The 27,068-nt window shown below is 35.8% G+C and overlaps 1 protein-coding gene and 1 long non-coding RNA gene across 2 annotated transcripts in view; both read left to right on the top strand.

Annotated features, from left to right (window-relative positions):
* The first annotated feature begins 523 nt into the window (after positions 1-523).
* Positions 524-27,068, top strand: part of PACRG (parkin coregulated) — a 210,865-nt gene continuing 184,320 nt past the window's right edge. Inside the window, exon 1 of the mRNA XM_058802211.1 lies at positions 524-704. Within this exon, the coding sequence (XP_058658194.1) occupies positions 561-704 (144 nt within the window). The 5' untranslated portion in view covers positions 524-560. The remainder of the gene's footprint in view (positions 705-27,068) is intronic.
* On the top strand, positions 8,939-25,735 carry LOC131555904 (uncharacterized). The gene is made up of 4 exons (XR_009274560.1): positions 8,939-9,001; positions 20,165-20,204; positions 21,861-21,898; positions 23,167-25,735. It is a non-coding gene; the product is annotated as an uncharacterized LOC131555904 (long non-coding RNA).

The following is a 27,068-nucleotide window of genomic DNA, read 5'->3' on the forward strand; positions in this document are numbered from 1 at the left end:
GTTAATTGCTGTCCGCCGCCCCGGTGTACGGTGCACCGGGGGTAGGTCCAGCTGTGCGGGACCGGGCGGTGCCGACGGGGTTATCTGTGATTCCCGTCCCGCTTCCCCGGCGGGTTGTTGACGCGTTGCCTGGCGACGGCGGCGTGGCCGGGGGACCGCGCGTGGCGGCAGGTGCCCAACGGAGCCCGAGAGGGACCCGCAGGGCCGGAGCCGCAGGGGAGGCAACGGCGGGCGGGCGGGCGGGCGGGCAGGGGCGAGGACTCCCCGGGGGACAAGGACATCAGGTGGTGATGAGGGGCTGGACACGGCGGAGGCGGGGGACGAGCTGGGGTGGTGATGCAGAACGGGACTTGGTGCAGGGGCGAGGGGCAGGCAGAGGGGGCCTGTGAGGGGCAGGGAAGACGGAGGACGGCTGTGTGAGGGGGTCGCTGGATGTGGAGTGGAGGGAGCGAGGCTGCACCTGCTGCTTGCCCTAACTCGCCGGGCACGGGGCGCTGATGTTCGCTTGTTTTTTCCAGTCCGTTATTTGCATCTGGTCCGTCGTGGGCGCCGGTGGGGAAATGGTAATGGAGGAGGGACGTCCGGGCCCCTCAAAACCCGCCGGTGACAGGCGGCCCCAGAAGCGGGAGAAGAAGGACAAGCAGCACGACAAGCAACAGCCCTGCGAGGGTTTCAGTATTAAAGCCATGATGAAAAACAGCGTGGTATGTTTGCTGCTAGCATAGAGGTGATAGTAATTAACTCAACTTGTCCAAGAGGCGTAGCAAGTTAGAGCTGTGGATAAAACATGTCAGGAAGGTGTGCAAGTTGCTAATACCTTATCTGGAGTTTGCTGGTTCCTGAAATTACCCTCAGGCTTTGCAGAAGTATTACTTCAAGGTAACTCTCTGTGCCTGTGAGAGTTGTGATGCTTTTGCTAAGCACTTTAATTTGGTGCCTCAAGTTTTTTTGGTTTTTTGGGGTTTTTTTTGGTATGGTTTTGTATTGGCAGTGCACAGCCTGTTAAACTGACAGCCTGTGGAATTGTGTGTGAGGCTTACTGCCTCCCACTTAACAAAATGCTGTCAAGTGGTAGTGCAGTATTTCTCAAAAGTTTTAGTACAGTGGCATAGTGTATGAAATTGATGTGAATGTCACATAGGATGGTCACATAGGAGATCTGGAAAATAGATTAGTAGATTTTTTTAAGCAAGCTTGAAAAATAATGAAAAGCTTCCACACTATCTAGGAGAATACTAAACAAACAAACATTAGTTCTCCAACTTGCAGTTCAAAGACAGAGAAATTGATCCAACAAGTAACAGTTACAATTTCTAATGAACTTGGAGGCTTGGGAGTTAAAATAGTAGTATAAAGGCCTTTCAAATCTCTTTATACTGTTTTATTTGTGTACCTTTATCAGAATTGAGGAGTTAAAAAGCTTCAACTAGTACAGAGTACAGATGTTCAACATGTGAGTGGATGAGGTAATATTACCATAGGTCTCTGCCTAAACTCCTGGATTGTGTTGTTCATTTGGACATAGTTCAAGGTGTTAGCAAAGGCTTGAGTCCTCAAGGGTTTTTTTAAATCTATAGAGTATTCTGACAGCTGTTATGAAATACATTATTTCCCTCTAATTTGCTGAAGTGGTCTTTCTCATGCAGTCTCTCTTATCTGCAGGATCATCCTCTTAAAAACCCAAACAAGCATGTCTTTAAAGAAATTTTGAATAAAGTGAAAGTTACATACTTTAAAAATTTTCTCCTAATTAGTAAAACTACAAGATATTTCACCTTACTTGGAAAACAACAAGGTGAACACAACCAAATAATCCCTTTGTTTTAAAGAAGATTGTTTGATTTGTTTGTTTTTATTCTAGCAATGCATGGAATGAACTGTAATACTTCAGCAACCTTTAGGATTAATTTTTAAAATATGTTTCCTGTTCTCTGAAAAAAATTCAAGTAATGGATATTTGGTTGTTTACACCTAGATATGTAAAAGACAATTTTGTCTAGAAAAATCAGCCATTTCAGTAGAGTTTGAGAAATACATATTTAATTTTAAAAAAGGAGCTGTGACTTGTGAAAATAACTAACTATGAGTTTAATCAGAATTCAGGTTTGCTTTTAAACATTTATAGAATATTAACTTTTATGGCTGCATTTCTAACTTCCTGAACATGAACAGACCATTAAATCATGTGATACTCCCATTAAGCAACTGCATACAGGTAAATCTGCTGCCTTTGCAGCTACTCACAGAATAACAGAAATTATTTTTTTTTGGCATGGGCATCTGGAAATCATCTAACCCAACTTCCCACTTGAAGTGGCCCTGTCACCAGCACCCAGATCAGGTCAATGATGGTTTTTCGTAGCTAAACTGTGAAACCTCCCAACATCAGGGATTGCCTGACCTCTCTGAGCTACCTATTTCATTTCTGCCCTGCTTTTCTGCCCCCTTGCTTGCCCTCTCAGCCTTTCAGAGCTCAGGTTTACAGTGTTCTGACCTGCTGCACACGTTCTACTCATAACTGGGTTGGAAGCTCTGAAACTCTTAGTGGTCTTGGGAGATTCATAGTGCCAGGGCTATGTTTTGAAAAAGCTCCATCTGCAGTCAGGCAGCCACCAGAATATTTTTCAGTTGGTGTGCAAAAAAAGGAATATCTCACTGCCTCGCTGTCTGTGCAGAAGTGGAACTTCCTTTTTACTTTTCCAACTACCTTTTAATTGGAGCTTTAGATTTATTAAGTACTCACTTGTCAGAGGTTGACATCTTTGATGAAGTTCTCATGGAAGGCTTGGGAGCTGACTGGAGGGTTGAAAGCACAGCAGGAATATCTGGTTACAACATGGTAATTCTTTTTGTTAACAGCATGATAAGGCACAGGGTTAAACGTGTTTGGCATCTCCAGGTCAAACAATGAGGTATTGGTTAATAGCCTTTGGTGCAAGCATGTAGTTAGTCTTAAACTCTTAGTGTAGAGTCTTAACAGATTACCATTATGCATATATGACTGTAAATATTGTAGTAAGTGTTCCAGAATTCTTTATGTTGCTTGGGCAAAGAGTGTTTTACTAAGCTGTTTTTCATGAATGTTTCTGAATAAAGTCAACTTTTGTAGTCAGTAGTAAGTGCAGAAATTAAGCAGATACAGTATTTAAAACTTTTCTCAGATCTCACTAAATCCAAAACTCACTTAGTGAAATGCAATGCTTAAATATTCACCTGAATAAAAATGTTCCTGAACGGAATAAAGGGTTTAAGTTATTCCAAAACTGTAAATTTATATAGCCATTTACTTTAAAAGCAAGGTTCAATTAAGGTCTTCTATAATAACAAGCTACATTTACATTTTAATTGTTTTGTCCTCCAGTGGAATCAAGCATGTTGTGTGCTCTTACTTCAGAGGTACTGCATGTAGAATTAGGAACACAATTAAAAATTAATGTATAGACTAGCCAGTAGAGAAGTGTCTGAATGTGAATGTGGACAGCAGGAAGATATCTCAGTTCACTTCTGATCCTCTCTAGATGATATTTTCCTATTTTCTGCAATGAAAGAGAACAGAATAAAGTGTCCCACTTTTCTGTAATGCGCCAGTGGTAAAAGCACTTTTTCAAGGACAGAATTCATTTTAGTACTTAAAGGAAACAGTAGAAAGATAATTCCTATCTATCTCCCAATTTTACAAGATTACTATTACATTCATGTGTTCCATGACATCAGTCAAAATTTGCCTTCACGAACAGGCCACAGGAATAGAATGAGAGCGTTTACTACATGGCCTTAGAAAGGAAGGGATGCTAAAAATTGTTGCCGGATTTCTAAAACCAAACCAGATATTCAGCCTTAGAGAGTCTTAGCTATGTATAGGGCACAGCTTTCATCTCCTAAAAAAAGCATAATTGCTCTTAAGCAGAAAAATCATTATTTGTATTGCAGCTCTGGATTTTCACTCTTCTGTTCTGCATTTAGGAGTCTGCAGTTTGTATGTATGGGGATGAGTTCTCAATCTTTGTACTTTAAACACTTCTCTCAAGCCATTTTCAATAATGTGTGTTGTAAAGGGCTTTCTTACCCTTTACCATTTGATAGTAACTCATAGCAAAAGTTTCATTTTAGCCATGATGTGATTTGTTTATGTTCTGAGGTTTGTGATTTGTCATTATATTCATCCACACTGCATAACCAAGACTACTTTTGTTATTTACCTTGTAGCAATTGAAGTTTCTGATTTGATTTTGAGGCTATAGGAAAGAATAGAAGAAAGAAGTTGTATCTTTTGATTATAACAGCTAATTTGGAAAAAGCACTGTGTTTTGGGGCATATAGATGTCAAGTTAAAGGAGTGTTTTGGTAAATATATATTGAGAAGTAGTACATCTGTCTTGGAGGAACTTCTCCAGTTTAACAATAGCAATTGTGTACAATCTACAAGTACACTTCAGTGAACACTGTGAGACAATTTAAACTGTCAGTACTCTGGAAGGCAATCCTGTCTTCTTCCTCTCTCAGGCTGTTTAGTGCTGCTGCCTGTTGTTGTGTCCTCATTTGTACAATGCTGAATGCTCAGAGAACTGATCCTGCTGAAAAAGCTCACAGTGTTGAACTGCTGTCTGTGGGATTGAGGCAAGCAAGGCTTCTGCTTTAACAAGGCTCATCTGTTTTGCCCTTCTCCCTGTCCTGACTGCATGCTTCTATCTCTCCTTTTGCACAGATATTGTTTTTTCTATATTTATAGAGTAAATTGGATCAGCTGTAACAGCCCTTAAAGAGTTAATTTATGCAATGAGAAGGGAAGCAGGAGAGTGTCAGCACAAGCTGTGTGTTGGGGAATGTACCCTCTTGGCAACACTGCAGTTTTAATTCATTTAAAACCAGTATGACACCAAGTTCTAGCAGGGTAATTCCACAAGCATTTACAGCAGCATAAATTTGCAGCACAATTGAAAGGTGCTGTTTTCATCCCTGAACATTTATTCTTTGTGTAATATGAACTTTCGTATGGCTTTGCAGTGAACTGGACAGGGGCCCTGGTTAAACCTAGATTAAAAGCAACAATTTTTTTTTATCTTTAATAGCATTTCAATAGACTTGACATACACTTATGTGTGAGCTTATAACAGTATAAGCTCACAAAAGTTGTCACTGCTACAGCCCTGCCTGTGTCTGCTGCCTGTTTGTACCTTCTCGTTTGTGCCAGTACACAGTCATCCCTCTGGATTGATGAGGCACTTCAGTTTCATTAGGTTCAAACATGAAAAGCTCCAGCACAAGCAGGTTTTTATTTCCCCTCATAAGGTTAGATTCCTTTACAATTCCATGCTCATATTTACTGTAATGACCTCTTTGATAGTATAATGTAAAAGCAGAAAATACAGAAAAAATACGCATGCTTAACTCCATAATTTCCTCAGAAGGTTTCTATTTCATATTATGTTTTCAGCTATAACCTAGATGACTTAATTATACTGCTCTTATTTTAAAGTACCTTAAAGTCAGCACTTTATTTTTGTGAATGTGGTCAAAGGTTGGTATTGTTCATAGTTGCAGTGAGGATGAAAAGATCAGTTTCTTACCGAAATCATTAAGAAATCATGCTGCTTCGTTTATGAAAATTTGTTACACATTTGAATCTCTAGTAAATCTTCTCTTCTAATTCAGTCATGTGACTTATAATAGTTAATACGTAAGTTATCAGTTAGACTCTGTTTTGTGGTTTGATCGACAATTCTTGTCTTAAATCACTTCATGTGATTCATGATATTTTATGTGGAAAACGACCTTGGGAGGTTTTAAGTTTCACATTTAGAGAAGGTAAAAGTAAATTGGTTTTAAAACATTTTGGCAGTGCTTTTTCAAAACTCCTCTACTAAGTACTTTTTTATGAATTAATGAATAAAATATTCTAACTGGAAATTATTATGGAGACGTCAAATTCTGACAATTCTTGCATAGGAATTAAACTATTTTAAAGTTTGCAAACTCTTTACAGATTTCATACAAGTTAAAATCCTCCAGTGCTCTGAGTGTATGGCTATCTTCATCTGTTGTTTCTCTGAATGAAGACAGCATTTTTCAGTTTCAAAACTTTTTTACTGCAAATGTAGCAATTTTGAACAAATTATTAAACTATAGTTAATAAGAATAGTCTCCAAACATGATTTTAAGCTGTCAACTTGCTGTGTAGGGAATTATCTAAAGTCAGCATTTCCTGCGTGCAGCTGAGTATGCCTCTGGAGCCAGCCAATTGAAAATGTGAAAGAGATGAGTTAGACTGCATCTACCATATACCCTTCTCAGCACTGTGTCTCCAGAAGAGTTTCCAAAGAAATGGACATGCATGTGCATATTCTTTCTTTTAACTTGTTGTCTTCAATTTCATTCAAGAAAAAATCCTGTATTCTGTGTAGGCTTCAGCCTTTGTCGTAGTCTTCTCCCTGTTAGGTGACTGGGAATGCTCTAGAATGCTACTTGAAGTGATTTGAGTGAAGAACCATCAAGGCAGGGTTCTGGAGTTCATGTTGCAGGAGGAGAGGCTGAAGGGAAAAGTATTTCAGCCTGGAAAAGAGAATGCTACCAGAATATGTCATGGTATTGGGTCTTAACACACCTAGTGACCCAGTAGCTGTAAGAAAGCTGTCAGGAAGAAAATGCCAGTCTGTTCTCTCCAGTGATGGGAGGACAAGACGTGTTGAAGTTAGGTGTTCCTGATGGTGAAAAGGTTTTTCACAATGAGGATTGTCAAGCAGTGTGTCAGATTTCCCAGAGCTGTGCAATCTTCTTGGAGATTTTCAAGACTCAAATGGAAAAAAGCCCTAAGCAACCTATTCTGAGATAACCATGCTTGGAGAAAGAGATTGAATTGGAGACTTCTTGGAGTAATTTTCCACCTGAATTTTCCCGCGATTCTACATCTTACATATTATGGTTGATTGTGGTAACTCCATGGCTTTGCTGCTGCTAAGGTCAGACAAATTAGTGATGACTAATTTACCTTCTATTTGGACAAGAGAAAAGGCATTTGAAGGTTTTTGTTTTAATAAATCTGCTGCTTTTCTCACTATGTGGAAGGGGTAATAAACACATCTCCCTTCTGTTCCTCAGAAAAACCTATAACACTCTATTGTTCCAGTTATAACAGTGAACTACATCATAAACTTCAGGCTGGCTTCCCAGATACACTTGAGCAAGCCTGCATCAGTGTTTGGGTAGCAGCAACACATGCTTATTAGATTATTTCAGCTACAGCTAATCCTTTTTATAGAGTCTGCTGCAAGTGTGCAGGGAAGGCTGCTGCCAAGCATGCAATGAATGCTTCAAGGAATTGGAGCAGCTGGCCATGTATGTAGCTGTCAGCTTCTGGATGCTGTCCCTTGTCTCACATTCTCCTCTTGTCACTGCTAAAACTTAAATAACACTAGAAGCTTTAAGTGGGTGAAGGAGGCAGGAGATGTAGCTCAGTGGCATGTGCATTAGGAAAAGGAGTGGGGAAACAGAAAACGATCTGAATGTGACTCCCTAAAGCAGGGACCTGGGTGATCACTAACAGAGTATGACTTTTCCTGTGGCTGTGTTCCCAAACTTTACAGGCAGAGTGTGCTGGAGTCTGTACCATGGAAATGAAATTTTTCCTTCTTTTTGTAACTGATACTTCAGGTAATATATATGCATAGTACATGTTTAACTGCAATTACCTGATAAGACTTTTAGGGGTCAGAAAGGTTTTACTTTTTTCACGAAGTTTTCCTAACTATTTTGAAATTAAAATTATTATGAAGTCAAACAAAATTGTAGCTAACTATACTACTGGTACATTGATTAAATTTCTAGATAGTGTCATAGACAAACTACTGTGAAAGACTGACTGGTTCCTCCTAGCAGATTCTTCTATATGCTTGACATCCATATAAGCAGTTTGGCATAGATTTTCATTTTTGTAGCATAGTTAAATAATTTTTGCTGGAAAATTTACTGAGCTCTGATGACTTCTTTTCTTCTGATAAAATACATGTCAGATAAGATAAAATTATAAATTCCTTCATGGGGTCACAATGTGCTGAAGGCTAAATTATGGAATCTTGCGTTTAATAGTTGCACTCTGATTCTGTAGATACATTACAAATATAATGTTTCTTATAGTTGAAATTTTTGGACTTTTATGAGTGTGAGTTGAGGGGATGCCTGCAAATAAGAGAATTGCTCCTGAGAGCAATTTAATTCGAGTCAGACTTTCTGTGAAATTTCTGTTGGGCCTCTTGCCTGAAAAAAACAAGATTCTGATGTGATAATAAAACCTGCCTTAATTATAATAGGATGATAAATATATAATTTAGCTTTTCATACATTTCTGACGGTCTCTTTTAATGTAAGAGTTTTCTTTTTAGAAAAATTACTGTTCACCCATCTTTCTGTAAGGGATGATGCCAAGGCCTTGATAGCAAGAGTAAATATTGATTTATTTTCAGTTTCATAATGTAAGTATGTCACTAACTTGACTAGGATCCAGACTAGCTTTGTTTGGTAGGGTTTGGTTGTTGGTTGTTGTGATTTTTTGTGTAATGAAAGACTTTTTAAGCAGATGTACACTACAGTAAGTACAAAAATTTTGCACAACATGACAAAGTTAAAACATGAAATACCTCATAGAAATATCTGAACAATGAAAACTCTTGGAGCAAGCATGGCATATTACTAACTTTTTTTGTAACCACCACCTGAAGGCAGAACACATCTTGAAAGTTGTTTGAGGCCTACTGTGTAGGGAGATTGAATATAAGAAAATAAAGATAGTGTAGAACGTAATCTTATCCCTAAGGAATTGCAGCTGGGCCAATTATCAAAGACTGGGAGCAGGCCTGACTTTACCAGGCCACAGCTGTAACCAATGAGAAGAAGAGTGCTATAAAAGAGTGGGTTGGTTGGTTGACAAGGGAAATGGAGTCAGTTGGCTGTTTTGTGAAGAGGAAAGAGTGAGTGCTCTGAAGAGCTGCCCACAAGAAACACCAAGAAGGTATGGAACCTTTGTAATAAAAAAATAGTATGGAACCCCTGTGATAAGATAGCAACACTACTGTATTGGTCAGAAGCATATTAATGAGAATGCTTTGTGTGGTTAGTAGGCAATACACAATATTCTACACAAAAACTGACCGAAATCCAGAGGGTACAGTGTTTTCTTGCCCATCTTACGTATGTAGGATATCCATTGGTTTACTATCATCACGTGAGCATTTTTTAATAATTTTTGTCTTGCTTTGCATCCCATTTACTCTCATCAACTCATCTCATCAAACAACTGCTGCATAAGTTGTTTGGACTTACTAGGTATTCTTGAAAATATCTGTAGGTATTGGGTCTTCTAAGTTTAGCAGAGTTTTCATTCTTTCAGTAATTGTTAGATAGGAATTCTCTTCTGTTATTTCTATGTAAGATTTGTCGTAATGACAAATCTTACATAGCTGTATTATTAAGCCCGTGATTTATGGAATGAAATGTTAGCTCCTGAATTTTTACTTTGCTTTTTTCACTTAAGGAAGAAAGGAGAGCCCCCTGGAAGGAGAACTGCAAGGGCTTGTGGGCAGGGAACGTCGTGGCTAAAGAGTTAGGGTGCAAGGATCTGTGCAAGACTGTGATTGTGCAAAATCATGCATTTGAGGCTGGTGTGTGCCCCTGTGCGTTCTCCTACTCCTGGATGCTCCACTGAATATGGCCATCACAGACCCCTTTTTAAGTATTTAAGAGGTCTTCTAAAAAATTGGAAAGCTTTGGATTTAGTCTTCTTTCCTGATAAGTCTTGGTGCATAGAACTAGGGGACATACCTAATGATTGAAGTTTTCTGTTTCAAGACCAAAAATTATATAATTATTCTCTGGCTTATTTTACTGTCCTATAGATGATGTTTTAATGTCACGTTATTGTTTTGTATTGGCTATCTTCTCAGGAAAAGGTGCATGTGTACTTTTATTGACATTGTAGCCAGAATTTGATAAACTTTTTTTTTTTCACCACAGGAGTTGAAAACTTATGTTCTTACTTCTCAAAGTTGTTCTATTGATCTCACTCTTCCTGCACTCATCTGCTATTTGTGCTCACCTTTTCTCTGGCTTTATTTACTTCTCCTCCAGATGGTGTCTTTTTTATATCACAGGATTTCTCTTGCAGTAATGTTCAGCTGGGTGTTTGGGAGGAGGGCAGTTCCACATAGAAAGAAAACTTCTGGAGAACATAAAGCTTATACCAAGACATTATTAGAATGCCTCATATGATAATTTCTACTGGACCAAAAAAAAAAAAATCTCATAGGAATGAGCTTATTATAATTCTAAATTGTAATGCATGACTGGGAAATATTTTTCATGGGAAGTATATGTGTATTACCTGATTTTTTTATATTTTCATACAGTGTTTTACTAACTATCTCATGCCCCTCTAATTTGTGTGTCCTTCATTTAATTCATAAGGTTTTATATTAAAGATCAGAGGAACAATTACTAGAACTTGATTTCATCTCCTGTGTAATGCAATCTATCAAACTCAGAAAGTGATCTCTGTATATAATGTGTAACCTCTGGTAGAGCTAGGAGATATGTTGAGTTTTTTTAGAAAGTAAAGCAACCTAAAGGTAATAGTGGTGTCAGAGTCTGCTTTAGCTCTAAATTATGCCAATGCTTAACTTATCCAATGCAAGGCTATTAGAAATTTGCAGTTCATACCTATATGAATTTATCACACTTCAGTCAAATTTCACTGTGCGAATATTGTAGAGTCAAAAAAAATACTTAGAGAAACATACTATCCCTAAAATTCCACAAAAGTAACATTTTAGCATGTTTCTGCCTTCTACTTAAAATCTGTTTAAGTCGTGATTATTTTATGAGCCTCTAGTATGCCTTTGGACATATTCAAGATGTATTACAATATTATGATTCAGGACAACAGTCAAATTTTAAGATTGTATTTGATAGCTTCTGAAGGCTTTTAGTCATCCAGTTGTTCATCTAGTATGAAGAATTCATAGACAGTGCACTAAAATTGTGTAACATCTGTCACTTTAATAAGTAAAGTAAGTTGCAGTGTATCAATAAGAAATCAATGAGTTGTGCATTTAAGATTGCAGGTAATTTCACAAACTCTTCTGTCTGATGCTGACAAAAGAACCTTTATAATAGAAATGTTAACTGAGTGCCAACCATTGACAATGCTGTGCCTGTCAATAGTATAAAGTGTTTAGACTTTTGGGTGTAAATTTTATTGAAGAAATTACTGGGTTTTACCATATTTGGTTTTGCTTGGATTGTCGTTTTTCCTTTTCCCTGACACCAGATAGAATTGAAATATTTATCAGCTTAAGTGAGAAAACAAATGACCCTTTACTAATAATAGAACAATTCTGCCTCTATTGTACAATATTACATTAGACAGTAATAACAAAGTGTATATTGGGTGGAAATGTTAAAATATATTTGTAGAGCTAATTACAAAATTGCCATTAACAAATCAGTTAACTCTAAATTTCTTCCCTCCATTTGTTATTTGTTTAATTGTTCTTTATCAGGTCACTGTTTGGTAGTATCTAGGTGATTATTCTCATTTTGTCATATTTGTTCTTTTGCTTCTGGCAAGTGGAACACTTTGAGTTCTTGTTCCTTTATAGAATTAAATATTCTTCAGTTTTTAGTTAATCTCTTCAAAGATCGATTAAAAAAATCTTGCCTAAGGGTGTTTGGCACAAATGTTTAGTCAATGACAAGGCTAAGCATTTCTGAGCAAAATGTTTGTTCTGATTGCCGAAATAGTTCCTCTGAGAGCTCCTTTAGCTGAGATACTCATATGACCCTTTTTCTGCTTCAAGTCACTGTTTAGAGTTCATACTTAGACTGAATGCAGATCAGCTGACTCCTAACTAACACTCTTCCCAGTGGGCTGGAGGTAGACTCTCTTGTGTCAGTAGTTCTTTTGAAGCCTTCACTGTGCTCTTAACACAGAAATTAACAAAATCATCACCTCTTTCTAACTCCTAGGTAAATATGCACAAGAATACATTATCATTTAAGGGGACCTTGCTGAAAGCAGGTGTCAGTCTTCAGAAAATAATTTCACAGTCTGCATTTTCAGTAGTCTGATGCATCACTTTTATAGTCTTGATTCAAGTGTCTGACCTCCAAAGAGGAATGGAAATTCACATACATCCCTATATTCAGGGTTGTGTAGGTGTTCAGCATGTCTGTCAGCACCTAAACATGTGGAAGTGTCTCATTCTCTTCACCAACAATGGAGGAGCCTGACCTTAAAGCCTAATTTAGGCTCTTTGAATTTACCCTGACATTGGGGGCTGGTGTTCAAACCAATCGTGGGTTTGTGCTGTGGGTAACTCAATGGGCTGAAAGCTTTCCATTAAGCATCTAGAAAATGCTATAATGTAAATATTGGTTATTACCAGGTGAGCATTCCACTTAATGTAATATGTAATGCTCATTATATGAAGGGATTCTGTAATCCTCTGTGGTATACTGTTTCCTTTAGCCTATATTTATAGGTTTCTTTATGCTTAGATTTCTTTATACTCTAGGTTTCTTGATACTTTGTTTTTCCAGTCAATTTCCCTGTTTTCTTGATCCCTGCCTGACTGACTGCTTTATATGTATATTAACTTTACTTCAGGGTCCCATAGACACACTGTAAGACAGAGTAGTTCACAAGGTATCCATTAAGGAGCTGTAATTGTGTCTTGTTTTCTTGCAAGTTGTAAACTGTCTGATCAAAATCATCATTTTGGATCCTGTTTTTCCAAAGAAAGTAAATAAGGTGTGTTTTTAAGGGAGATCTTCATAAATATTGACATGGTTCTTGTGTTTTCAGAAGGACTCTCTAGAGCCACTTAAAATTTGTAGCCTAACCACAAAAGATTATGCTACTATATGAAAAACACCCACAAAGTGAAAATAAGCTACAGCACTAGGTACCAATTATTCAAACTAGCAAAGTCTGTTATCTGCAGGGTTTTGTTTTGGGTTTTTTTTTTCCTGGTTAATTAGCATAAAAATTAAACTTCTTTTTGCTTTTTAATACAGTATTTGGTGTCTAGTAACATGACAAACAAGCCTCTTGTTTGGATCACCCTTGTCTCTTCTCCATTATTTCCAAAAAACGTGAGGTCAGCTGTTCATGGGTGAAACTGCCATTTCCTCAAATGCAGTTTAAAATGACCAACAGATGCACATCTTTAGGAGTGAAGGCAGGCAAATGCACAGACACCATGAATGTGTAAGCCTTGTTTCCTCATGAAGGTGTTTGAGATATGGTGTGCATACTCATTCACCATGAAAAAGGATGGAATTACAAAGAAAATAAATAAAATGGCAAAATCACAAATGAATCAGGCAATCAAGAAAAGATTGAGTTGCTTTCAGTCAGAAGCTATTTCTTGAAGATGAAAACTTAATAACTGAGTTACACAATTTCATTGTGAAAATGAACAGTCTCTCTCAGAGCCTAGACTTCAGTGTTGGAACTACAAGAACGTTGGTGACTCTGGTGCTTTTCCAGTGAAGTGACTGGTACCAGCAAAGCGGATGGCAGGGGGCTCAGCGGCACGCGACAGAACTTCTTGTAGAATCAGAATGTGTGAAGCAGATCCTTTTTGAACTTCACTAGTAAGCAGAAGATCTTTTCAAATAATGGCAGAGGAGAAACCTCTCACTTCCTCGTTGGTTCCCATTTTTTTACTATAGGAGTAATTACATATGACTAAGGGTTCAGGAATCTGTCACTTAAGTTTTGCAATTAACCAGGAAGTATATTGTTGTTTATTGGGTCCCATTGTTGAACCTCCTGATTTTAATGTTATAGAAACATGAATTTAGTGAAAAGGTATAGCATTTAAGAAACAAATCTCAAATTTTACTAAATGTTTTCTGATAGTTAAAACACAGGAAGGGTAATCATAGTAACTCCTCTAGTTTGCAAAGATTCCAGCTGCCAAGTTACCAGTAAGTCTAAGCATGGTAATGTACATAAAAGATTTGGTTATATAAAAAAATTGTGTAGTATGAATGAAAAATGGCCTTGAGGCAATAAGTTCTTAAAATAGAATTAAGTGCTGGATAAAAGACAGATAGAGGGAACAATTGCTTTGTATAAGGCAAATATCTGTGTTCCCATGTGAGAAAAAGACCAAAATAATATTAGCAATGCTCAGTAATATAATATAGGTTTTGTAATTTATGGTTTTTATGAGTAAACATATGAGATTCATGTGGGTGTGCTCCTTATGTAAGTGAAGGATAATTAATAGCATGAAAATAGCACTTCATTTCTTTTATTCACCATCTGTAGTTTGGGAAGGGTAATAAAATTAATTCTTTCAAGGATAGGCATTTTATGGAGAGTTATCATTTGTTAATTTTTTTTTTTAGAAATAAAATGGCATGAATTACAGAGGTAAGATGCTATCATGGGATAATAAATTCTTAAGATATTGATAAAGATCTATTTTGCATTTTTGTAAAAAAAAATCTATTTAGTGATTGTGTGTTCAGTTAATAGACTGGGACTTAAGTATTGGAAACTTAATTTATCTGCTCAGAGTATTTTTTTTTTTTTTACTGTTCTAAGTAGATTTGCAGCCTACATTAAAATGTTGATCTTTAATGACTAGTTATGCCTTCTATAACTACCAAAAATTGAAAAGAAACTGATATCTGGGAATGTTCTCTGTTAAGAGTATAGAAAGTGGAATAAGTATCAGTAGTTTGTGGGGCTTTTTGCTATAAGCCTTCTAGGTATACTGGTTTTTTTCTCAAAAGAGTATGATTTACTGTATACATGGTGCAACCAGAATTCAGCTATCAAAATTTAACATTCTAACCTGAAAAAAATCATGCTTTTGCTTAAGACTTGCGAAAGAAGTTTTGAGTTTTTCAGAATTGGTATGCTTAAATCTTAATGGAATTTAAAAAAGATGAAAAATTTCCATTTTCACTTCACAAGTGACGTTTTGGGGCTTTTTTGCGTTATTTAAATACTCCTGCTAAGAAGAACTTCTGTTTAGTTGTCCTATAATAGATATGCTTCTCCTTTAAACTCCAAATTTCTGAAGTGTAATATAAAAATCTTGAGAAGGAATTTCTGTCAATGTTAGCTGCAGTTGTTTGCATAAGATTGAAGATGAACATGTAGATAATAACATCAATGTACAATTGGAAAACAGGAAGACCAAGATGGTGGCTGTTCAGGTGTGTGGATGGCTGATGGCAATGCTTGTGCAGTGATGCTGCCTGAAGAAGCAGGAGGGCCTGAGTGACTCAATTTTGGCCACTTCTCAGTCTTGCATTGAGACTGTACCTGTCTTCCTGATAAAGTGTTCCTTTGTAGCACTGCCTCAACTAAGACATACGAGTACCTCATCAAACCTCACAGCAGTTTTTGGTCCTCAGCATCTTTTGTCTTTTCCACACCATACCTCACCTTTCTTTCATTCATTCCAGGCTGTGTTTTTTTTTTTTTTTATTTTTAAATGCATCCTTTTTTTTTTTTTTTCTCAAGTCTCTCTGTGTTGCAGGAATGAAATAAAATAAGGAATCTGATAGCTTCTGTTCCCACTGAAGAAATCTGCTGTCTCAAGACTTCTCATAAAGTTTTGTGTTAAATGAAACAAGAGGTAGAACAATCCTTGTAGCATCACACAAATAAAAGTTTTCAAGGCTGGAAAGAAACCACCCATCAGAATTGTCTTGAAATCTGACTGATAGGAGTTGACCTATGCAGTTCAGGGTGACTGACTCATTTCTGCCAGTCTGCCAGGCAAGTCAGCAGCACATGGTGATCTTCAGTGTCAAACACTGCTGATAGGTTTAATGAAGTAAGCGTGGATATCTTCCTCTGAGCTGTGCCAGAGAGGAAATTGTTCGCAAGCAAGACTAATGCACTCTGAAAGCTGTTACCAAGTTTGAAAGCCTGACTGCCCTGATTTAGGTTCTTGGCATAGAAGTCAAGTTCTGTAGGAGAGTATGTTGTGTAGTTGTGCCTTTTTAATTATTTATTTGATCATCTTTCCCAAAAATAAAAAGCTGGGCAGAACATTAAGACTGAGAGGATTTTTGAAGCCTGGGCACTTACACTTTGTTTGTCATGTACCTTAAAAACTGTGGTTTACGTTCCGATTACTTTGAGATTATATTGGGATGATCGGGACTTTGTCCAGCTGGGTTTGGTTGTCTTTAAGGATGGAGATTCTACATCATCTTTGTGTAATCTTCCAATGACCTTTCAGTCTTAAAAAAAGGTTTTCTACGATCAGTTCCGAATTTCCTTTATTGCAATTTGTCCCCATTTGCCTCTTTTTGTTTTGTTATGCAACAGTGCAAAGAGTTTGGCTCATATCTACTGTGCTCTCATGCTTGTAACTGAAGGCAGCAATGAGATGGCTGTTCAGATTCCTCTTCTTAAGGCTGAAAAGTTTCTCTCACTCGCCTCATGTGTCATGTACTCCAGTCCTCTCTTCATACTGGTGGCCTTCACCAGCCTTGTTTCAATGTATCAATGTCTTTCTTGTACTGGGTAGTCTGAATTGTGACCTTATTCTTGAATACAATCTCACATACACCAAATAAAGGAGAATGTTGAATTCCCTCAGCACCCTAATGTACCCCAGGACATATTACCTCATCTTTGCCACAAGGGTACACAAATATTCCACTTGCTTTTCACAGAGAATCCCCTAAGATCTTTCCCACAAAGCTGCGTTCTAGCTGGTCAGTGCCTGGTCCGAACTGTTCAAGTACAGAACTTTGCTTTCACTACTGCTGAACTTTGTGAAATTCCTGTCAACTCATTTTGCCAGCCTGTAAAGATGTTTCTGAATAACTTCCTCAAAATTTGATGTAGCCTGCTGAGTGACATTAGATGCTGCATATCACATTTGTGAATATCTCCACCTCATGAAGATCATGGGTCAAAGGGTGAACTCATTTCTGCCTCAATTCACTGCTCCTTGAGAGTGACAAACAAGTGACATAATTCTTTTACACTCCATAATTTTAAAATTTAATTCACCACTGTTTCTTGAAGGGATTAATTGCTTAACTTATCCCTTATGTGATGAATATAGACTACAAATCTCATTTTTTTTTAATCACTATTATAGCTCTGTGAACAGTGGATCTTATATCCATCATTCTCTCTGATAGCCTGCAGACCTTTCTATATTTACTATATAAAATTTGAGTTGAAGACATATATAATTACATTTTCATGATGCAAGAAGGAGCAGCAATGTAGTTCATCTTGACAGGGCCACATGATTTTACTATTCATTTCTAGATTATGTAGATTTCTGGTTATGTAATGCAAATAAAATTTTAGCATCTTCATGGCACTACTAAATATTACAATGCAGTACTTTAAGTGCTTTCTGAATTTTGTACCATTTGAATACTTATTTTTCACTTACAATTCTAGGTCTAAGTTGGCAGAAGTTTGTTAGTGACTAGGTTTTCTATGTGGAGAAGTACATATGGCTAGGTTCTACATAGCTATAGTGTTATATTTGGTGGCGATTAGAATAAATGTGGGCTGAATACACACTTGTATTGGTAGGTTAGAGCAAAGCTAGATGTATAAATTAACCAACATAATTGGGAAATGCAGTTTTTAAATACTAAATTAACCAGACCTACTTTATTAAACTCCATGGAAGGAAAATAGCACTAGAAATTTAAGTTTTCTTAATGAAAGCAAGCTTATAGTTTTATATGTAACCTTTGAAGCTTCATGTAGTATTGTGTGTCTTGGTTTTTGTTTACTTTCCTTTGGAAGTCTGTCTTTTGTGTTTTTTGTCTTCTTTTTAAGAATGATTTCCTTAGTATTTTATAAAATTTGGCAGGAACATAAGTAGAGAAAACATGCTGAAAAGATTGGCAACCTGTATTTATTTTGTAACTAGCCTTAATGGAGACTTATTTACTCTTTCTTTACTTTCTTCTCTCGTAACAGTCTGACTTTTTGTTATAGTCTCATTCTAATCATCTATTATGATGGGGTCTAAAGGGTAATCTAAAGTATCCAGTCTTCTGCATGGCACTTAGGCACAGTGTAATCATATTAGCGCTCTTTCAGTGGTTATGGTGGGGTGGTGATGGTGTACAGCTGTAAAAATGAATATCTCTGTATTCCATAGTGCAGTCAGCAGACAGTCTGCAGTGCGAGTAGAAATTTTGCTTGTTTTTGACCAAAAGGACTGCAGTCACAAGTGATCAGAGGTATAATTGAGCAACAAATTACAGTGAATGTGAATTAAACAAAGCATCCTTGGGGCTACATGGCAGAAGGTGTGTTACTAATTCTTAGAGTTATTAGCTCGTAATGACTGGCATCGTGATGATAGTTTGTTCTGTTACTAAATTCTTGGAGAGTCAATTAGTTCTATGAAACACATTTTTCACAATGTGTGATTCATACTGAGAGCTTTATCTCTGGTGATCAGATCACATTGCATGACATAGATGTGTATGTGGTTGAATTAGTCAGAGTTTAGAGGAAAATGTTTAATTTTTAAATTTAATTTGAACTAATATTTAGAAAAAAAAGAACTCATCATGTAACTTCACTGCATGTGTTTAGTGTATCACATCTTACAGACTTTTTGGATTTGTGTGGTTGTCATAAATTATTCAGTGAAGGGAAAGGCCAATGGTGGATCATTTTCAGTTTTATTGTTTCTCCAAAACACTAGTTTTTATTAAAAAATGTTATGTTCACATTTCTAATGGAATTTGAAACTTATCTCTCAGGCAGTAAAATGTTAACGATTAAAAACTATAGTTTGCAGTTTCTATGATAAAATACCATTGCATTTGACCAGATATATAGCTAGGGATCCATGGCACTGTTCTATAGGTGAATTTATCAGGCTTATCTTTAAAAACCTGATAAAACATGTAAGAAAAATAAAAGGCTTTCAAGCATTGTAGTTTGACTGAAGTTAAATCTTTTACTTGTTCTTGAAATTTATTATATTTTACTAACGTATTTATCTAGGCAACTGGAAAGAGTCTGACTTGACATAACACAGAAAATTAGTTTTGCTGGCTTGCTCAGTTCTTAGCTTGTCTGCTAATAGTAATTCCATGCTGTCAGTTGTGATGATGGCTTGTGTGGTAGCTCAAAACTAAATAGAGCCACCAGCCTAACTCAGCAAACAGTAAATATATATAAACAACTTTCTCTCACTGTTGTGGTTAAGGTAAAATGTAAATAAGGGTGAAAAAGCTTAGTATTCTATGACAAAATGTTAGGATGTCAGCTTCTCTCTCTGTTTTCTCCAAATGTTGTGAAGGAATGAGTTATTTTCTGCAAATCATAAAAATTATTTTTTTTAAATCAGCATGTCAACTAAAAATGTCTCATTTTTATCAGAACATATAATTTAATTATACTCAGTGCAGCCTATGAATAAGTAATATATTTACTATAATGCTCTTACAGTTACATTTGCTTGATTGACTGTGCTTTTCCAGAATTAAAGTGATGGGTGTTGACTACTGAAGTTTACTTTTGTTAGGCATTTCCTAACAAGTATTTTATTAAAAAAGAAAGTGAGAAAGTACATAGAACCTGATATTTTCTTGTACTTTGTTAATTCATTAATGAAATAATGAATTAAGTTCATTATTTAATGAAACTAAATTCTTTAATTTAGTTATTATGTTATGCAAAGCTGTTTATATTTCTCAGAATGCTTTTATTGTTAATTTCTAAGTGCCAGAAACTGCAGAATTACTGACAGCTCCATCTCAGTGTCATCTCAAGGAAAGCTGGTAGAGAGTGTGTGAATATGTGCTGTGATAATCCTTCTGCTCACAGTGGAGGGCGTTCATAGCATAGGTCTATCAGTTTTTTAACATGTCTAGTTATGTTTAATAATATCTATGTATACATATTACTGAATTGTATAGTAGTTACACAGTTACTTGATACAGACATTTATACAGTCATAAATGTGTTGTGTTTTCACAAAGAGATAGGTGATTCACAGCTAAGTTACTGTAATACATTTCTCAAATTCTGTTTTTATACCATTTGGGTATGTCATAATTAAAAAAAATCAATTTCATAAACATAAGAGAATGTATATGCCATATTAAAGCAAATTTATCATTATTTTTTACCATGCAGACATAACTCATTATTTTATATGGATCTGCAGAGATCACTTGTAAGTATTTTTAAAGAGCTTAACCTTTTAGCACAGACTTAGTATAAAAAATGTTATTCCAAAGATTGCTTTTCCCACCTAGCAATATTTGAAAGTTCATAATGGCAGTATTTCTTGCATTCCCTTTCCTTCCAGCCTCCATAGCATAGCTTGGTAGCTGGTAGGGGTGTTGCTAGCAGCCCTAGTACTTAGAAGGCATAGCTGTTACCATTTTAATAGGTTTTTACCTTCTTTTTTTTTTGATAAGTTGTCACGTTTACAGTGTTTGCAGCAGTTCTTTAATTTGGTGTAAACCCCATAGGCTATAGTGTGTGTTTTGTGACATGAAATGCTCTTCAGCTTTGGCTGATACATAAACTTGAATTTTGGAATTACCTTTCTTATTTCCAGAATAACTGTGGCCAACTACCAGAATAATACTGTTTCAAAATTTGGAGTCAGACAGACCCTTCAGCCAAAGTGAATGCTTGAGAGCTCTTTCATCTCCCTATATTGGGAAGGGTAGGGCAGGATCCAAAAAACCCCCAAGCTGTCCTGTTTTCAGAACTTGCCTTTATCCTACCCATGACAAAACAGTAGAATGTCTGCAGAAGATATAAAGCTTGGTTCTTACTCCTGATAAATGCTGCCCAATGTCCAAACATTTATTTCTGGCATGCAGTTTCCCTTCTTTTCTTCTTCATTCTCTGCCTCTGATACAAGCACCACATAGACACAAAGTTATCTTAATATTCCAACCTAGATAATGAGAGGTAGAGGAGAAAAAGAGACTGGAGGAAGTTGTTCTGTTTGCCGAAGGTGGAGCTATTTGTTTGCTTCTTCCTTTAAAACAACACATAGGAACAAATACTGTGTTAGTTGTAAAGCATACCAAAATTAGGAAATTTCAGTTTCTACATTGCCTATGGTATCTTAATTACTGCTTCTTTGTGTGTTCATAGTGTGCTATAATTTTTAATAACGTTAGAGTAACTTTTATTATTTAGTCTAAAGGATAAACTTGGAAGAGATGGAAATGAGATTGCATGCACACCTATTAAATCTGCTGGGTTTAGGTTACTGCTTCATTTTGCAACATTAAAATCTTTTGCTCTATCACTATGTAAACAAATGTGATGAAATCTAAACAGAAAATATCTGGGAAAATAATATTTTTGAAATATATATTATGTTAGGTGCATTTTATTTCAGTCATTTGGGGAAAATGCTGTTCAGGATTGCTAAAATGTATTTGATCAGAAAATACTGTTCAGAACCAATAATGTTTAATATAATGTATATCCATCTTTACTATTTTTGTGTTCATGCATGCAATGAAGACAAGAATATCTAGTTGTAAAATTCTAATATGCTAAGTGCTATGAACAAAAGAAAATTTAGATAATATAATAGAATTCCTTTTATGTAAAGCCAATGTAACTCAAACTCATTATGGTGATGACTACCCTTATATTTGCATCCTTTTCTGTGCGCAAATTAGACTTAAAATTATCACATGATAATAGATGCCAAATTTGCATGTTCATTGCATCAAAGATTGCAGACTTCTTCACAGTGTAAATAATTTTTTCAGCTTTTCTAATTCTCTTTGAGATCCTTATATTTTTGCTATAAATTCATCTGGGTAATCCTGGTCACGGATCATGTTCTGTTTAGTAGGTCTAAAGAGGCAAACGGAGAAGAGAAAAGCTTCTGTGAGTTACTTGTCCTTTCTTATGACTCAAGCCCTTCTGACTGTTTTTAATATTTCTTCTGCTTCAATTTGCTGTATGTTTGACTTCCATCTTGCTCTGTCTGCAAAAGGGACTCCTTTAGCACATATTTAAAGAATATGACATGCTTCCTTGCTTATGCTCTCTTAAATGCTTGCAAATTACTACTACATCCTTCTTTCTGCAAAAATATTTTGAGTTTTTAAACCTAGTTTCTAAAGGGAGAGAGAGAAAGCCAAAGAAACTGAGAAAGGCCAAGGTCATAAGAAATGTTAAAGGAGCTGTGATTATTGTGGTGTTGGGTACTATGGAGGAGAATACAAAACAGTATGAAACTCCAGCTGGGAATTCTCCATCTTATTAGAACAATTTTTTTTGCTATATTGCCACTGTAGAAGTGTTTAAACTTGCCCTTAAAGGACTCTTAGCATACCAAAGGGCTAACTAATCAGGAAAACTAGGGTGCTGAAGCTCTATCTGTGGTTTAAATACAGAGTTGTAAGATTTCTGACTAATTTGTTAAGGCTGAAGTATATTTAATTGTTTTAAATGCATTTGTTTTTTGAAGCTGTACCAATAAGTAATGCACATAGGATGCATTTATACTTTGCTCTTTACTGTACTCTTTTTATCACTATCAGGAAGCAATAAGTAATAACTGTTACAATCAACAGGTTATTTCTTTTGTTGCTTCTCTGTAAACTGAAAATTATTTTAAGTATATTTATATTACAACTTGAGTGAGAAAAAACATTTGTTGAAATCCTCACTTACAAAATTAAATTATGTAGGGTTTAAAAATGTTGATTTTTGAAAATCTCATATGCAGTCTATATGCTGAGAATTCATAGGGTCGTAAATGTGGTTATGATGAATTCTTATGCAAACTTCTGACTGAATTGCTCACTAAATGATTAAATAAATTTTCTCTAGAAGTACTACTTCTAAAAAGAGGCTATTGCAATAAAACCTAAGCAATGATGTTTCTTGTTAGAGAAGCTATGCTACATTTTGAAAAAACTGAGCCTTGACTAAACTTCCATTAGTTATATCTTTATCCTCCAAATGTATATAATTACAATCTTCAATCAACTTATTTTGAGAATTCTAACTTCAACTTCTATTTTTCACCTCATCAGACACATTGGAATGTTTTAATGATATAAATTGTTGATGTCTTGAGCTGTTGTTTTAAGATTAGTTAGTTGCCCTGCCTAGCTTTTAAAATATATCTGTTTGTGTGAATTTAGGGCAGATTCCCCCCAGGGTCTCCACATATCCTCACAAGAATCCCAACGTTGGATTGCTTGTCGCTGTTCAGAGCTGAAGAGAATTAGGAGGTTTCAGAACCAGCTATCATGTGAAAAAGCAATAAACTTGTTCATATGTATCTGTAGATAAGCTGGATTTTTTTTTTTTGAGCAATATCCTTTCAATTTTCATCCTCATTTCTTTAAATTAAGATGTTAACCACATAAATTACTGTCAAAAAGGAATATAATTCAGCTAAATATGTACTTGTATTTGTCGTTGTTAATTCTGAGATATTTTGATTGTAAAGACTGCAAGTTAAGTATATATGTATATATCTGATTTTCCAAGAAGGCAAACGTGCACATCTGTGTTTGAGTACATGGTAGTGCCTTAATTTATAAACGTTACAAAAGTTAACAACATGCACAATAGCAACTACACAACTTGAGGCTTGAGTTTACCCTGTGATCATCTCTGGTTTTGAATCAATGGTTTGGTATGGTTTGGTTATATTATTGCTTTATTAAGAACAATTATTGTTTTAAAAAATGAAATGTTCATCTCATAGTTCACTGTCTCAAAGATTAAAAATAAATCTTGCAAGCATCGTTAAATTAATATTTTTCACTTTTATGAATACTCAGTATCTTGAGGGTGATAAACAGTTGACTGTTGAATGGCTTTTCTTTTGGTGTAACATTCTTAGGTGTTGAGTCAGAAAAAATAAGGATTATTTCATTGATTCTGAATTTTGCTACTTCTGATATCTTAGTAGGTATTGACTTTGCTCTCCATGAGAAAGAATAAACTTCAGTTACTCTGTAGATGCAATTTCAACTTGCTGTTTTATGGCAATTCTTCGGATAGTCATCCAGACAAATCTGTTCTTGAAAGCTTCTTGAAGGCTAATTATATACCCTATATTGAGATGCATGTGGTGTCAATGAAAAAATTGTAAATCAGGACATAATTATGAAGTTTAGTATATCTTGAAAAGAACAAAGAAGAAAATGGAGCATTTTTCCCCTAATGCAGTTGCTGTTCTTCTTAAAGTTCTGAGATTAGTTTAATTGGGGTAACCCTGGTAGAGATTCATGCAAACCTATGAAACATTAATGCTGATTTCTATAGATTATTGTATTTGGTAAATTGCCATAAAATATACAATTCACTAAAACATTTCCTGTTAATTTGGTGTTGCATGACATGACTTACTCTCACATGTAAAATGTCAATTGTAATCATATATTACTGGGATTTATTCTTCCCAATCCAGTCACAAGAGAAATGTAACTGATTGGCACTTTTCCAACAATGAATCCCTGGCGTTGAGTCAGGTTTACCCTGTGATGATGATTGTGTAGCATTTCTCTTTCAAATCCCTGTGGTTTTGCATTGCCTCTTGAGCCTGGTACCAGCTGTTTGATTAGGCATTTAATCATCAAGAGGCTTTGCAAATCCCAATAATGGGTGTGGAATGCAGCCCTGAATTTTAGGCTCTTGTTCCCCAAGGAGGAATATGAAGTCCACAGCTTAGTCACTACCCTCCCTGTATAGCATCTTGAGGATAGCTGCCATAAAAGGATGAAACTTCTGTTCTGACTAGGTGCCTCCTGCAATAGGAAATGGGAAACATATGGTGTCATACAGTAACACATCAACTTACATTTGTCATCTTTGGCTTACAAGTGCAGGAAGGTTGAAGTTGAAAGATTGAAGGGTCTTCTTCAGAAAATAATCAGTTAATAGTATTCTTTGACCAAATGAAAAGAATGTCATTGTAACCATATGTTACTGGGATTTATTCTTCCCAATCCAGTCGCAAGAGGAGGGTCTTCAATCACTGGGACTTGGTCCTGTGCCATTGCTAAGCTGACATCCTCTGTTCAGTAAGCTAGTGTTGAGAGGCTTTTGGCTTAGAAGTGTAAAGTCTAGGTTGGGTTCTCCAGAAGAGATTCAGGTTTACTTCTCACAAGAGCCTCCATATGTACATATATATCCTTAGCCTTTTATATTGCGTTCATGTCAAATGGGAAAGTGACAAAGTGAAAAGATTTCATCTTTTACACATGTGAGGAGCTATTTTAGCATGATAAATTGCCAGAAATATAATAGCTCTTTTGAGGGAATGAATATGATTTTTTGATTACATAGTGAATGAAAACAGTTTAGCAAATCTAGATGGAAGGCAAGGGAGGAAAAGGAAATTGCAGCAGGAATAAGGTTGTTGTGGCCATGCAGCTTTGAACATGCTAAAATGCATTTTTGTTAGAAGAGTGGTGACATCCTGAAATGGGTACAAACAAATTTACTTACTTTGAAATATACTCAAGTAATAAAGTAAGGTTTTTTTATCTCATCTCAATGCCATGTTAACATTCATTTGCCCCTCAGTAAAATTCAAACTTATAGCTGCTAGTTGAAAAAACAGGCCAAATTTTTACAGCAGGTTTACTATGGTATTTTCAGCCTCAAAATGTATTCTATCATTCTCACTTTGTTAGATACTTAATACTGCAAGACAAAATGTCAAAATCTAATTTAAGTACAGTGTATGTTTTTGTTTTTTAATTTGAAAATATACTAATAAATAATTCTCACAGCACAATTACTTGTGAACACTTATCAGTTATTAAAATAAATTATGGTAGTGTTTTCTGTTGATTGCAAACAAATGTCATTGAGAATATATACCATTTTAGAGCTTGGTTGAATGAGTCATGTCAGGAGAGTTAGCAGTGACTACTGCATTTCCCATGTCATTTATTTTTATGAATTTCAAGTACATACTTGGAGGTAGTTTAATAAACTTTTGGCAGTAGAAAGATGCAATGTGATGCTAAAAGAATTGTAATTATTTTTTTAAAAAACAAAACAAACAGCATGCTTTGTATAAGGTAGATTTTAAATATTATTGCAGCTATGTAAGTCAAGCAAGAAAGTCTGCAAAACAGAGTAGAAAGCAGATTCTGTAATAATGAGCTCTCTGTTTGCTGAGCACTTTTTTGCCTTTCATCCAAATTGTATTGTATAGCAGCAGCATCAACAAACTGATACCAGTAGCCTTCAAGAGATTATGATCAATCAAGTTTAATAATACCTACAAAACAGTCTTTATCCAGCATGAGTAGATTTATGAAACATTATCATTTTATTTAAAAAACATTATTACCCTTGGAGTAATCAGCATAGCCAAGAAATTAATGAGGAATTTGTTCTTGTTTTGCAGTTATCAGTAACACTAAGAAATCAACCATTGGTCCTGAATTTTGCTGTGTGCCCTAGAGGCTGTAGAAAAATGAATTGTGTTTTAATTTATATTATTTTCCCAAAACTTAAATGCCCTTGATTAATAACAATATATGCAACAGCAGAGGTTACCTCTGCTTTCAATCTGTTTCAAAGATCATAGAAATAGTACTTTCTAGGACTCCAGGATGTTTCCTGAGAGATCAAGAAATCTGTACATTTCAAAGACTGACCTATCACCTTGAAAAGCAGGCACGAAGGAGAGCTGCAAATGCAAGACCACTGTCAGGTCAACCTGTCGTGGTGATGACAGGTCTCTGATATAAAACCCAATTTACAACTTAAGAAGCACATCCATTATCCTTCTGATTTTAAAATATAACATACATCAGCAAAATGATAAAAGACAGTGCTTAAGAATTATGAAAGTCAAGGGCTATTTCATATCAGAAAGTCACAACCTTTTTTGAATATTACTGATTAAAATTACAGTGAATTTTAATATTCATTTGTGTCTTTATTTCTTCCAGAAAGTTGAGTTAGCATCAGTTGAACTTTAATCATTGTAATTCAACTTATATTATGTTGTTTGGATTAGTCAGATGCTCTATTACGTTACTCTTTATGGGATTGAAGAGGTTTTTGGAAT

Source organism: Ammospiza caudacuta, chromosome 3, assembly GCF_027887145.1.
Source record: "Ammospiza caudacuta isolate bAmmCau1 chromosome 3, bAmmCau1.pri, whole genome shotgun sequence".
In the NCBI taxonomy this organism is placed as follows: Eukaryota; Metazoa; Chordata; class Aves; order Passeriformes; family Passerellidae; genus Ammospiza; species Ammospiza caudacuta.